General features: G+C 42.5%; 1 protein-coding gene across 2 annotated transcripts in view; it reads left to right on the top strand.

Annotated features, from left to right (window-relative positions):
* Positions 1-12,787, top strand: part of SLC66A2 (solute carrier family 66 member 2) — a 69,582-nt gene that overhangs the window by 45,203 nt on the left and 11,592 nt on the right. For both annotated transcript variants that reach the window (XM_074899768.1, XM_074899767.1), the window contains one exon: positions 1,115-1,331. In XM_074899768.1, the coding sequence (XP_074755869.1) occupies positions 1,115-1,331 (217 nt within the window). The remainder of the gene's footprint in view (positions 1-1,114; positions 1,332-12,787) is intronic.

The raw sequence follows: 12,787 nt of genomic DNA, 5'->3' as shown, positions 1-12,787 counted from the left end.
ACAGAAATTGTTTAGTGATGTGCCAGTGTGTTGCACATACTTGGGCCGGTTGTAATAACCCTGTTAGGTTCATCATCTTGATAATTAACGGAGTCCAGTTGGTCTGAGGTAGATATTAACTTCAAGTGCTTCTGAGAAAGGAAGACATGAGCAGCACCTGCTAATGAACAGTTATTTCAGAGTTCTTACACAATATTATAGTTATTTGCTACACAGTCAACGGTAATGGCGTTGTGTATTTTATTATTCATCAGTAAGATAGCTACATATCTTCCAGCAGTATGCTGTTAATGTGCCAAGCAAAAGCCATGGTTGGTTTGTTCTTTCCTCTCAAGAGAGTGTATTGTGTTTTGTGGTATAGCGTTTTGTTCTGATGGATGTAGAAATGTGTGTGCACCCTGTACTCACTGGTAGAGGCAAAGGCAAGAGCAAAGTGCATTTTGCCCCTGGAGTGCAAAGTGGTGACATCTGTGGGAGGCCTTGTTCCGGGGAGGATTCTTGTCTTGCACCTACCTCAGTAAAGCTGTACCAACTGCAGATGGCAGCTTGCCCTTCACCACAGGCAGCTACACTGCACCAGGGAACAGAGCCATGGAATTTAGGTGACCTTCTAAGCAGCTTGGATTGAGGCTGTTTGAAGATGGAGATAATGACATGAGAGGGAGCGCTTGCATTGATGTGCTTGGGGCCTGTACTTAGTATTGTGAAGGTTTTTCTGAAAGACTTCCTGTGCCAACTCTGCTAGAGTCCTATCCAGAGTTCTTCATGTTTGATAACTGAAGGTCAATGCTTTCTCTTTAAAAATCATCTTTGTAAATGTTTTGGTAGTTTGCAAGTCTTTGTTTTATTGTTTCTTTATTGAACACCCCCCAAAAAATGTTTTCCAAATCAAGACTCCTATTTTTTATTTTTTCTGTTGGTTTTGAGTTCGATGGGGTTTTTTGTTGTTTTGTTTTTCTTTTTTTAATCCTTTCCCTCATTTTCTACCTTCCCCTACCTCCAAAGACTGACAGTGACACCCTTATGCTTCCCAGTTCTCAATTCCACCCTGATTAACTTTGAGTCCGGTTGAGAAAGCATATTTTATTCTTCTCCCATTCCCATTCTGTTGCAGATTTTGACTTGAACTATTTTTGGCATTGGAGCAAGTTTACAGACTACGTGCAGTGTGTCCTGACCTTCACTGGTGTGACCGGTTACATCACTTACCTCTGGCTTGACTCATCTCTCTTTGTGGAAACCCTGGGCTTCCTTGCAGTGTTCACCGAGGCAATGTTAGGCGTTCCTCAGCTCTACCGTAACTACCAAAATAGGTCTACAGAAGGAATGAGGTATGGTGTTTGTCTTACATAAAACAAGTAAGTGTATGCGCGTAGGTAAATCCTTGTGTTAGTGTGGGAATACTTTTCTAAGAAGGGCAATGCCATCTGTCCAAGTTTTACTTGAAAATAGAGCAGCTGTTGGAGTAGATTCTCTGTCAGCAGGAGCTGGTGCAGCAGTGGGAGCTCTGTTACACCTCTGAGGTCTGACCCATTGTCCAAGTCCAGCTGGACAGTTCCAAGGTGAAACATGTTTTAGTGAAATAAACATGTAAAATTACTGCTGTTGCCATTAGCAACATATTACAGTTCAACTCAGGCTATGCTACACTGGTAATTAGAAATGGACTAAAGAGATCTTGCATATCAAAAGTAATAAAGAGGAAGAAAATATTTTGAGCCTCCAGAGAATAACTCTGTGAGTGTAACTCTTATATTACCTCATCACTTTTTCTCACGTATCTACTCATCACTTTTTCATAATACATTATTATGAATGTAGCAAATGACATCAGTATTTATTTTGTGTCAAAGCTTGGAACATTTAAAAAAGCTCAAACAAACGTTTACAGTCATGACTAGGAAACCCTCTGTAAACAAGTGTGGGACAGAAAACTTCGATCTTGTGCTCACTGTTGGAGCGTTAATCTAGATTACATTTTCATACTGTTTACTGGATATCTCAATGATAACACTGATTTCCAAATTGCCAAGGCAGCTTATAAAGCTTTTTAAGAGAGAAAATGTTCACTGTGGTGCATCAGTGCACTGGTCTGTAGAAAGAGTACGGCAGCAAATTCAGTTCACAGAGTGCTGTGATCACTTGTGACTCTAACTATCTTCTCTTTCATTGTTTTCAAATGACTTCTCTTTCATTGCTTTTAAACTTGCTGGGATAATTTTTACTTTGGTCAAAACAAATAAACACTCCCTGCTGCCCCCAAACCAAAGCAATTCTGTCCTTGTTGACATTGTTCTCTTTACTTGTTTGGCTTGGAGATGCTTATACTAGCTACTCTAAGTTCTTTTCTAGCTTGAAACATTGTTGAGGGAATGTTCAGAAATTTGCCTTGATGGTTAAGGCATTTTCTGACTGGGAGCCCCTTAGGTACAGAGTGAGGCAGGATTTACTTCCAAAATATTGGGTTATTTTTCATGTACACAGTGACTTGGAAAGTTCTGTACCTGTGATAATCCAGAAGCCAATTTAGCTACTAGACCTTCTTTACGCTCTGGTTTGACTTTTCCCTTTATGTTTTTTATCTGTGAATCATAATGCCATATTACGATAGCCACTGCCATATAGTGTTTTGCTTTTCCTTAGTTCCTCTCCAGGGACCAGAGTTTAAGTTTTCCAATTTCCGGTACATGCTATTTAGCAAAAGGAGAAAAAACCCCTTTGATCTTCACGACAGTTTCTTTGTAAAGCATTAAGCACAGAATTGCAGCATTCTTATCTAAAACTGCTTGGCAAGAGTGCTGTGTTTAGTGAAGAGAAAACAGCATAAAAGCTCTTGTTCCCTTGCTGTCAAACAGAACCAGGTCCAGCGATAGCCACCCTCCTTATTGGTTGTGCCCACAGGTTTTCCAGAATGCATTTTCCTCTCTGGTTCTGCTCTTGAAGCAGTACTTTGTGTGGCATTGGACATTGATAGGTCTGGGGACCGATGAGGCAATGCACAGCTTATGCTGCTTTACTGCAGTTGGGAGTATGTTTGTGCAAATGCATGTTACTGCTCTTTCTTTTTTCAGGTTATATTGTATTTTTATTTATGTTGCAGGTACCACATATACTTTCTAGCACCATGCAATCCTGAGTGGATTTAGTGGTCTCTAAGCATTACCAGGCTGTTCTGACTGTGAGAATGACTTCTGCTAGTGTATGACCTTTTTTTGAAGGAGCTGTTGGAAGTTATTTCCTCTGAACTTCATGTGCCTGCTTCTCTGTCTAAAAGCACGTCAGGGAAGAGACCCCAGTCCTGGAAGCACCAAAGGGAGCATGTCACAGTCCAGCCGGGCTACTCATAGAACTGTTTAGGAACTTGCATGTGTATTTACCAGGGGCTAGCTGATGCCCGCTGCTCTGTACAGTTATTTACTGCTCAGTGCAGAAACAACATGCATGTGGGTTGTTACCCTGTCAGAAGCACTTGCACTGGTGATCCTCTGCCCATCAGCTGGGCCATCATGGCTGGCTGCCGGACATGCTCTCTTTGTGGTTTTAAGCTTGATTGGGAGGGCAATGAGAATTAAGCTGTTCTATTTAGCGGCCTTTTGGACAATTATCACAGCCTGGTTGGAGGTGGTAACTTCTTAAACCACAGTAGTTCTGCCACCTGTGGTGCATGAGTGGAGCCCATGTCCCTGATAAACATCACAGCCTTTACTACTGCAAGAGAAGGGGTTGTTTGGAGGTCCTCATGGCTTGACTGAGAAAAGCAGCAACATACATCTCTCTCTGAACTGGGTCAGAATGGGCCGCAGCAGCTGATACGTTAAGTCTATTTCTACTTTAGCAAATAATTCCTTTCCTAAATTTAAAGTGACAAAATAGAAATGGAGAATAAGGTTACAGTATTTGGCTGCATCTGATCAGGATATTCTGCCAGAGTCCTCAGACATTGTACTATTTCTGAAAAAAGATGGCAAACAAATAACCCCACAGCCTCCCCGCCCCAATCACCCCTTTCTGTTTAAATGAGAAGCTGAGGATATCTCATGCTTGAGGTAATAGTAATTTCCTGATAAACGCTCTTGGAGACCAGAGGCCATGAGAGAGGTAAATGTGACAGGTGGCTGTGGTGGCAAGCAGGATACACTTTGGGAGTCTGTTGTGAAAAGGGCCTCATCATCTCACCTCTGTATTTCGATCTGCCTGAAAAGTCCCCCACTGAAAAAGTGCTCAGTGTCCGAGGTAAATGTCCAGAGGACATCTGCAGCTGAGTTAGTTACACTTACTTAACAGAGCATGGCTGGAGTGAAGGAATCACAGTTATGTTCGTTGTAGCGCACCTGAGAATGAGTGTTCCAGTTCTTTGGTATCTCTATTCTGCTGGATAGAGCTCCTTACTTCTTATTTTTATGTCTTCAGTTCTCCCTACTTCTCTCATTTTCCTTCTTTTTGTAGCAGTATCACTATTAGGTCCTGTAGTTTCCTCCTCTGTTCTCAGAGAGCAGAGACCAAAGGACAAGTTGGAAAGAGATGGGAACAGTAAAACCAGAAAGGAGATGCATACAGAGTAACAAACAGCTTTTGTGGAGGCAGGATAGTGTAGTATGTCCTGGTGGGGTGATGACTGAAGGGTTGAAATTTTCCCATGACTGAGGAAACAGAATTAAGCCAGTCAAAGGAACAGAAGTTTTCATAATGTTTTCTTTGACAACTCACCTGATTAGTTTTAGGTTTAGTAATTTCTAGAAATTTAGAGCTCTGTTCAAGCATTTACGTACTTTTGAATAGCTGCAAACCTAAATAGTAGTCACGGTTCTATTAATTATGGTACTAACCTTGGCAGAAGTGCTTTTTAAATTAATTGTGTTAATACTTATCAGGGAAATAATCACTTAATCTCCATTCAGTTGAAGAACTAAATTAGTTCTGTCCAGTCACCTAGTAAAAGACTAATTTAATGACATTAATTGTTATTGGGATGGGTTAGAATCAAGAGTATGATTATGTTTGCATTGGTTAGAAAAAGGAGGAAAGCAGTGCCCAAACTTAAGAGCTTTGGAATATAGGAAGCGTCCTGTTATATGGGAAAAAACGGTACTATGACATTAAAAGATTGCTCATCACTTGTAAGGTTTTCTTTATATTATGTGGTAAAATATGTCAAGATCTTGACATTAAAAACAAACCCCCTCTCCCATCTTCCAGGAGGCAGAGATGCTGATTCTTCTACAGTTGGGTTCTGATGCTCCACATATTACTAGCTGCTTTTGCTTTGTGACAAAACCCATAGAGACAAGAACTTCCTCTGTCATTTATCTTTGTGTCCCCACTCCTTCTAAGATACTTGCCTCCCAGTCACTTTCTCCTTCTAATAAACTACAGTCAAGAGAAAAAGTAGTGAGGCTGTGGAGATGGAGGGGAGATTGACTCTGGGTCTGGAAGTGCTGCTGCAGACAGAGGTATGGACATGCTGGCCAGTTTCTTGGGAGAATCACATCCTTGTGGGGACAACAGCTTTTGTAGAGCTCCTGCAGGGGGGAAGTGTGTGGTTTTGTGCAGGGGTGGGGAGAACCTCATCTCTGTGGGAGGCACAGGCTCAGGCAGGCACTGGTGTTGTTATGCTCTCTTCATAATCCCATCAGACCTCCCTCCATCAAAGGAGGAGGGTGGAGGGTGTTTCTCTCTATGTTTGTGACAAAGTTGTAGGTGTGCTGTGCTGTCCTGCCCAAGGATGTGTCAACCCTGGGACTGCACAAGGTGGATTTGCTCCAGGGCAGTCTGTTGTATTATTGCATTCCTGTCTGTTGCCCTGCCCTGCTCTGCTCTGGAAAAAAAACCCAAAAACCGGCACTTCATTGAAAGTTTTCCAGAAAAGCTCATCAAAATCACCTGGCAATGACCCTTTTTGACTGTCAGTTGCTGCTCCAAGCCCATGGAGCAATGGTTTCTTTTCAGTCAGTGCTTGGAGTTCAGAGTTGCTGGATGACAGAATCTCCCCAGGTCCAAGAAAGAGGTCTGGCAGTAGGACTGAGCTGAGTTGTGTATCCTGAAGTCTCAGAAGCCACAGTCCCAAATGTGCCCATCAGTGGTTAGCTTGGAAGCATGTGGGTCCAATAAGCAAGGTCCTCTTGCAGTGGTTGCTGAGCCCCTGGTGTGCAGGGTTGTCCCTTCCAGTCTGCAGGCTGGGTGTGGGGCAGCTCGTGCTGTGCCTGGCTCAGGGCTGTGTTCAAGGCTGCAGGGTCAGAGGAACAGCCGGGGAAAGGCTGCGTCATCCCTCTGCAAGCTGTTTCTTAGGTCTCCCTCCTAGCCTGTGGCCAGTTTTCAGTATTTGTGAAAGGAACCTTCTTTCTGCACATCTTTGACTGTCATGTTTGGTTCATGTTGGGTGAAAGGCTCAAAACTTTACCACCCAGAGACAGCCAGCACAATCAGTTACTCTGCTTACGTTGATAAGAGCCTGTCTTGAGAAATCTGGCCTGAAAAGGCTGAATGAGAACGATCTCAATATTGCATTCAGACTATTGTGTGGTGAAATAAAGAATATATTAATTTAGTCCCTCCTGTGGCAGTACTAGGTCGGTCACTATGATTATCCTGTTTTAAAAACCACAAGTCACCGAAGGAGAAACAATCAGCATTTATTGTCTCAGAAGCTGCTGGAGGCAAGAGCTGCAAATCTTAAGAATGCTTTTCCATTCAGAAGTGTTTTATGAGGTGTGCTGCAGCTGTGAGCTTGTTACGAGCAGGCATTTATCTGAAATGTATCCAGAGAAATAAGTGCAGTGTAAAGAGGTATGAGAGAAAGAAATTATATTAAATGCATATCCTGAGAGATTATTTCCTCTTTTTCCCCTATAGGTAATACTAAAAATACTAGAAGACAGTATTTCTTTAAGGAGATAAAATTTTGTTGTGGGATGCTTTTATTTAGTACTGCTCTATAGCTTTTTCCTTTATGACATATGCAGCTCTTCATATAATTTTTTGAGAGAAGCTTTTGATTTCTGAGGACAGTGTTTGTCCCAGAGGCAAATCCTTCCTGGCTTTATTTAAACTCTCTGAAGATTAATGGTGAGCTGCTAGATTTTTCTGCCTGTACTGAATTAGCCAGGTGCTTTGATGAACAGATGTAGAAGGCTTTATTCAGGACTGGCTAACCAATGGCTGGCCACCTCCTCTAGTGAGATTTTAGATGTAAGGAGATTGGGCAAGTGCTCTAAAAATGCCACTGCTGTGGTTTCTTGGGATTTTTTAGCCTGAGGAAATTCTTGAATAGTGAGTAGGGAAAACGGTTCCTATGAGTTACTTCCTTTGGAGTTCTGCTGTTTAAAAGAAAACAAACTCCTAATAGAGAGAAGTAGTAAGAGTTGTGGATGTTTCTGTTCAGGCACTAACTATGCATTAGCTTCTTAACTAAAGAATTTAGTTCCGCTGAAAAGAGATGTTAGATGCAATTGACATCTGTTACAGCAACTTAGTTACATATCTGTGCTTCATTAAGGAAGTAGAAATAATAAGGAATAAGAGAAATTATCTGAAAAAGGACTTAAAAAGTGCTACAAAGAAGGAAAGTTAAAATAGGATGATGAAGGCAATGGCAATATTGATTTCCCCCCCCCAGCTCCTGTTTCTCAGTGACAGAAATTGCATGGATAAGAGCAAAATCAAACAAATAGGAGTAGGGATAATGGATGCCTGCATGAGAGATTTCCTTTTCTGAGTATGCTGTATACACAAAGCAGCTGCTGGCCAGTACAATGGTGACCTGAGTCAGTAGTGGGACGAACACCAAGGAAGCTGCTGAAGAGAGTGCACTGTTCCTCTCAGGCTTTGGAACTGTAGCCTCCAAATGTTGAAACAACAGGGTCTACTCTTATTTTTAAAATAATAGCTGCTTTATATATTAAACAGTCAAAACAGAGAAGGTGAAAGTGGGGGCCATTTAGGTTTTTTTAAAAAAAAAGCAGAATGGCTTTGTGGGTTCAAATCACCTGACTCAGCTGAGGAGCAGGTTTTCATTACAGAAAGCATTGTATAGACTGTCATAAGGAATTCAGTTATTATAGAGAAAGTTTTTAAGAGAATAATTAGTAACTAAAAGGTAAATCTGGGACTCTGGCAAATGAAATCGAGGTCTTGAGTGTGAGCCAGAAATACATTGGGTAAATGCAGAATTATTAGCACTACTTAAAAGTGGTTTGTACTTACACTTAATGTTGTATAAGCCATTCCTTATTTTCACTGCCTTTCTTATTGCACTAAGTTAATCAAAACTGTCATTGTGCTTACAAATTGCCTATTTTAAACTATTCTTATCATTTACTGTAGTTTTGTGATTGCATTCATTTGTCCTCCTAAATGCCCTTCCTTTCTTCTCAGATCTTGAATTTTCTCCATGGGTCTGTGGAAGTCATTATCATTGCTTCTGAGGCTTCAGCCAGCATTCATACAGTTTTCTGGGGAAGGTTTACTTATTTCATTGCTTTGGTTTGGTGATACTTCTTTTACTACTGTGGCACTGATCAGCTGGTTACTATTGTCCTTTATGGTGGCCTTTATATAAAATAGTCTAGGGTTTCTTATTTTTGGACTTTGAATACACATCCAGGTTTGCAGGGGTTTGGGAAGTAGTCAGTAAACAATTTTCATGACTGGAACGACCAGGTTGTTATGTAACTGTAAGGCTTGCTGCTTACAGCTTCTCTTCTCTTTTCCCCTTTCATTTGTGGTTCTAATAGATACCAGAAACATCAGATTCTCTTCCTGAATCTGGCTGTTTTAAAGTTAAAAGGTTGAAGAAAGTGGTCTCTAGTCCTCAGAAGATTTCTAGTTTCTTTTCCTAATTCCTTCTTTCAGGAAGGTAAACAGTCTTGGTTTCTCTTTAATGCACTCAGGATGAGGGCAGAGTCCTGCCAGCATGTGAAGATTGGTAGATTGAAACCATTTTGTTCTGATCCCAGGAAGGAAACAGATTCTTTCTCCTTCTTCACACCCTTTTCAGTTCTTCTTTCAGCAGAGTGGTGATAGGTGCTCCAGGTTCAAGGACCTGCACTTTCTGCTTGACTCTCTGCAGACATATGACCTGCTGGTTGCTGTGCTGGGGTCAGCACAGTATTCACCTCCGTGCTTGCCTGCTGTGTCTCCCCAGGGCTGTTCTCTCCAGATACAGGCTCCAAGTACAGTTCTTTGTGCCCTGTGCACTCAACATATCTGAGAATTTCAGGAGCTGAAGGAGGAGGCAGGTGGAAAAACCCAGGAGGGAGTGGGAGAACTTCCTTCTCTCACTCTCCAGCACTTCTGACAGTGTGAGTAGCAGTATCCACTTCCCTTAAGCATCGTGCCGATTGCAGCACAGTGTGGACTGTGAAAGCTCTTGCACATACTAAACCTCCTTCTCATTTCTCTTCCCCGGCACCTCATCCCATCAGTTCAGAAAGTAAATTCAAAGCAAATGACTTCAAACCAAAAGCATTCATCTTTTACAGATAGTTCAAGGCTTCTTTACAGTAATAGGAATAAAGCACTGTTGGCATGTCTAATCGGTGCTCTCTTTAGTTGGTGCTTTCCTCTGTGCCCTGAAAATTTGAAATACAAGAGAAAATTTATTGTACTTCTGTTACAAAAACATTCCATTAAGTTTGGGCACTCTGTTTTCTGCTGGCAAGGAAGTGTCATGCAAGGTATTTTGCATAGTTAAGGTCAGGTCTTGCCAAGACACAAAAGGTCAGAATTGAGCTTATCATGAAGGCACTGAGAGATGAAAGTTTTCTAAAAATGTCTTTTTCCTCTGTTACCTAACAAATTTGGGAACATAAGTGCCTCAGTTCTTGAAATTCCGGTACCTGTATTGTTTTGCCAGAGTTCACCACAGCCAGTTGTGTAAGTGGGAGAAGTTATCTACTTTGTGGCTGCAGAATTGTCTCCTCCAGTGCTGTAGGACAGAGTGGAATTAGGAATATGGAATGGAAGTAAAATCAGATTTGGAGAAATGTAGGTTGAGATGCAAGGATGCAGATATCCATAATGGTAATACTGACTGTGATGAAGATCTGTAAAGTGAACAGAGTAATTTAATAGATGAGCTAGAACAGCAGGAAAAAGAGGACTTAGGCCAGGAAGTGCCTTTGCAGGGTGGTCCAGAAAGAGGAGAGATTTTCTGTTACAAGTTGACCTGCGAGGGTGCATGTGGTCCCCTGCTCCTTAGACACAGAGGGACAAGCAAAGAAAGGAAGAAGAGTGACTGACATGTTGGATGACTTGCCCAAAAACTAAGACAGGGAAGGAAGTGCTTGTAGCATTCTTGAGTGGGATGTAGAAAGAAACAAAATCTGGTGTCAGAAACAGCTGTTTCAACAAGGCTTAAAGGTAGGGTTTAATTTGTTCTGGGGAGGATGGCTGGGAATGATATATGTCCAAGTAAGGGAATGAAATTATATGCCTAGCAAGATATTGTGGCATTGTCAGGTAAGCTTTCAGGGTAGTGGTGGAAGCCCTGTCCCTTCAGATACTCAGTCTTGTATTAGAGAATTTCCTGAAACAGGATTCATAGTGTGTAAAGGGGTGGATGGCAAGAGTTTGGGAATGAAGATAGGCTAGGGGATGTCTGTCCTTTTTGAAGTGCAAAGACCCTACTCAGGCTGAAATTCTAAAATTTGTGTCATGCTATTGTGTGTGGGATGTGATTGTGATGCTTTTATTTCCTCCCTACAGCATTCAGCTCTGTCAGAGCAGGGCTTTAAAGCACCACTCTGCAACCACTCTGGGTCAGTGGTAATGCTGCATGTGGGAAGTGGCTCAGAAAGTGTTGGTTTGTGGTGGCACCTTCTGACAAAGCGCAGCCTTGCTGCTGGGCTTTGCTTTGAGAAACAGCACACAGGCGTGTGGTACATGACTGTCACCATGAATTTAATTTCTGTACCTCTGTGTGCACATGTGCATGTGGAAGGATAGGGGGAAACCTGGAATTTCATATGAAGACTTCGGTGCATACCTTCATATAGAGCTTGCAAGGGGTTATTTCCTTATAGCAGTCAAGCATTTTTGAGAAGAATATGAGCTTTTTTTCTACAAAAATCTTATCTCCAGGCAGTAAGCTGGCTGGAAGGTAGGACTTAGTCCCTGAGAGGTTGCTCTTATTCACACTGATGCATTTGGGGTTTTCACTTCTCCAGTGTTTTCTTAGAATGTGAGAAGCACTTTACTAGCTGAAGGATGTGGTTAATTCATGAAAAGTAATGACTGTAATATCATTAGATTTTGTCCTTGGGGGTGCTGGCTTTGGAGACCCCTGAACGCTAGTCATCTAGAACAAGGTAAGCACTAGAGCTAGGACTGTTATCTTGTGTATGTTGACCGAAGTGATAATTGCAGTTACTGAATTGGAATACTAAAATTGCAGTCAGCCTATGTACTGGTTACCATATGAAGATGAAGGGAAAAACGTGCTCAAATTACCTCAAGTTAAATTGGATGAAGAGCCTGGTGATTCCTTTGTTGTCTAGGGCAGGAAGAAAGGAAGATTTAAAAGCGTTACGATTTGAGCCTTGGGATACACAGCTGTGCTGAAGCAAAGCTCTCTTCCCTCCTGTCTTTTTATTACCTTTCAAATTGAATGTGTCCCAAGTTATTTAGAACTAGAGAAGGAAATACACTGAATGGTGTTACACAGGGACATTACTTTGCCATCTCTTACCCCTGGCAGCAGTTGGGGTATGGGCAGCCAGTTCGCCCTGCAGGGAGGCGAGCCATGGGAAGGAATGCTGCCTCTGGAATTTGCTGCCAGCTGGCTGCCAGATTGTGGGGATGGCCCTTTCACCACTCACATTTCAGTGGGTGATGTGGGGCCCCGGGGGTGCCAAGCAGCTGGAGGGAGGAGGGGCAGCATGAAAGCATCCAGAGCAGCATTGCCCACAGCTCCATTGACAGCAGCACCTTCAGCGGGAGGTGAGAGACAGAGAAGGGGGGACTGACACTCAAGTTAGCAAGTGAGATGCTGAAGGTGTAATTTAGGTGTGCTCTGCCCCATTTACATGAAGCTGATGCTAACCATGTGCATGGGCAGCTGACTGTATTACTGCGAGCAGTGCAGGGCGTCGTTTGCTGCTCTGGCACCTGCAGAAAGCTGCTCCCTGTCATGGCAGCATGTCTCGAAGCTGCCAAATCCACCAGCAGCGGAAGCAGAGCCTGTCTCGTGTGTTCGTACCACATGGCTGAGCAGACCTGAGCTTTGCAGTCTGGCCAGGATCCGTTTGTGTCTCCAGGCAGGAAGGGCACTGGTGTGAATTGTTCAAGTCTTTCCTCTGCTCCACAGAAGAGATTTATTTTCGCACCTGCTGCACAGACTTAGGGCCTTTGAAACTGTTAAGACCCACTGCCCTTCATTCTGCAGCACAAGTTATAGAGTACTAGAAATATTCTGTAGCTGTTAAGGCTTACCAGTTTCTGGACCTGTACAGACTAAACTTTAGGCGTAGCTGCTTGAAGTAGCCAGAGGCAATACCAGTGATCTTGGACTATCTACTAGCCCCAGCCCCGTGTTATGTCTTGTAGTTTCCCCTTGACTCTCCTTTGACAGACATGTTCTAACAAACACTGGCTTTTGGGTTGAGTGTGCTAAGCAGGGTCGAAATGCCTGACACCCTGCTGCTCTTGGGAGTTTAGAAAACAGAGTTTAGAAAACAGATGTTCATGAGGAAAAATAATGGACAAATACCTGCTTACCCTATTTTTTCCATAAAATTTTGTTTTTTATTTGTGAGTCTGCATAAAATGCATTTATTAAAAAAGAAGCCACTGA

This window comes from Athene noctua, chromosome 2 (assembly GCF_965140245.1).
Source record: "Athene noctua chromosome 2, bAthNoc1.hap1.1, whole genome shotgun sequence".
Taxonomy (NCBI): Eukaryota; Metazoa; Chordata; class Aves; order Strigiformes; family Strigidae; genus Athene; species Athene noctua.
Note: the sequence above shows the minus strand (reverse complement) of the source record. Positions and strands in the feature narration are given on the sequence as shown.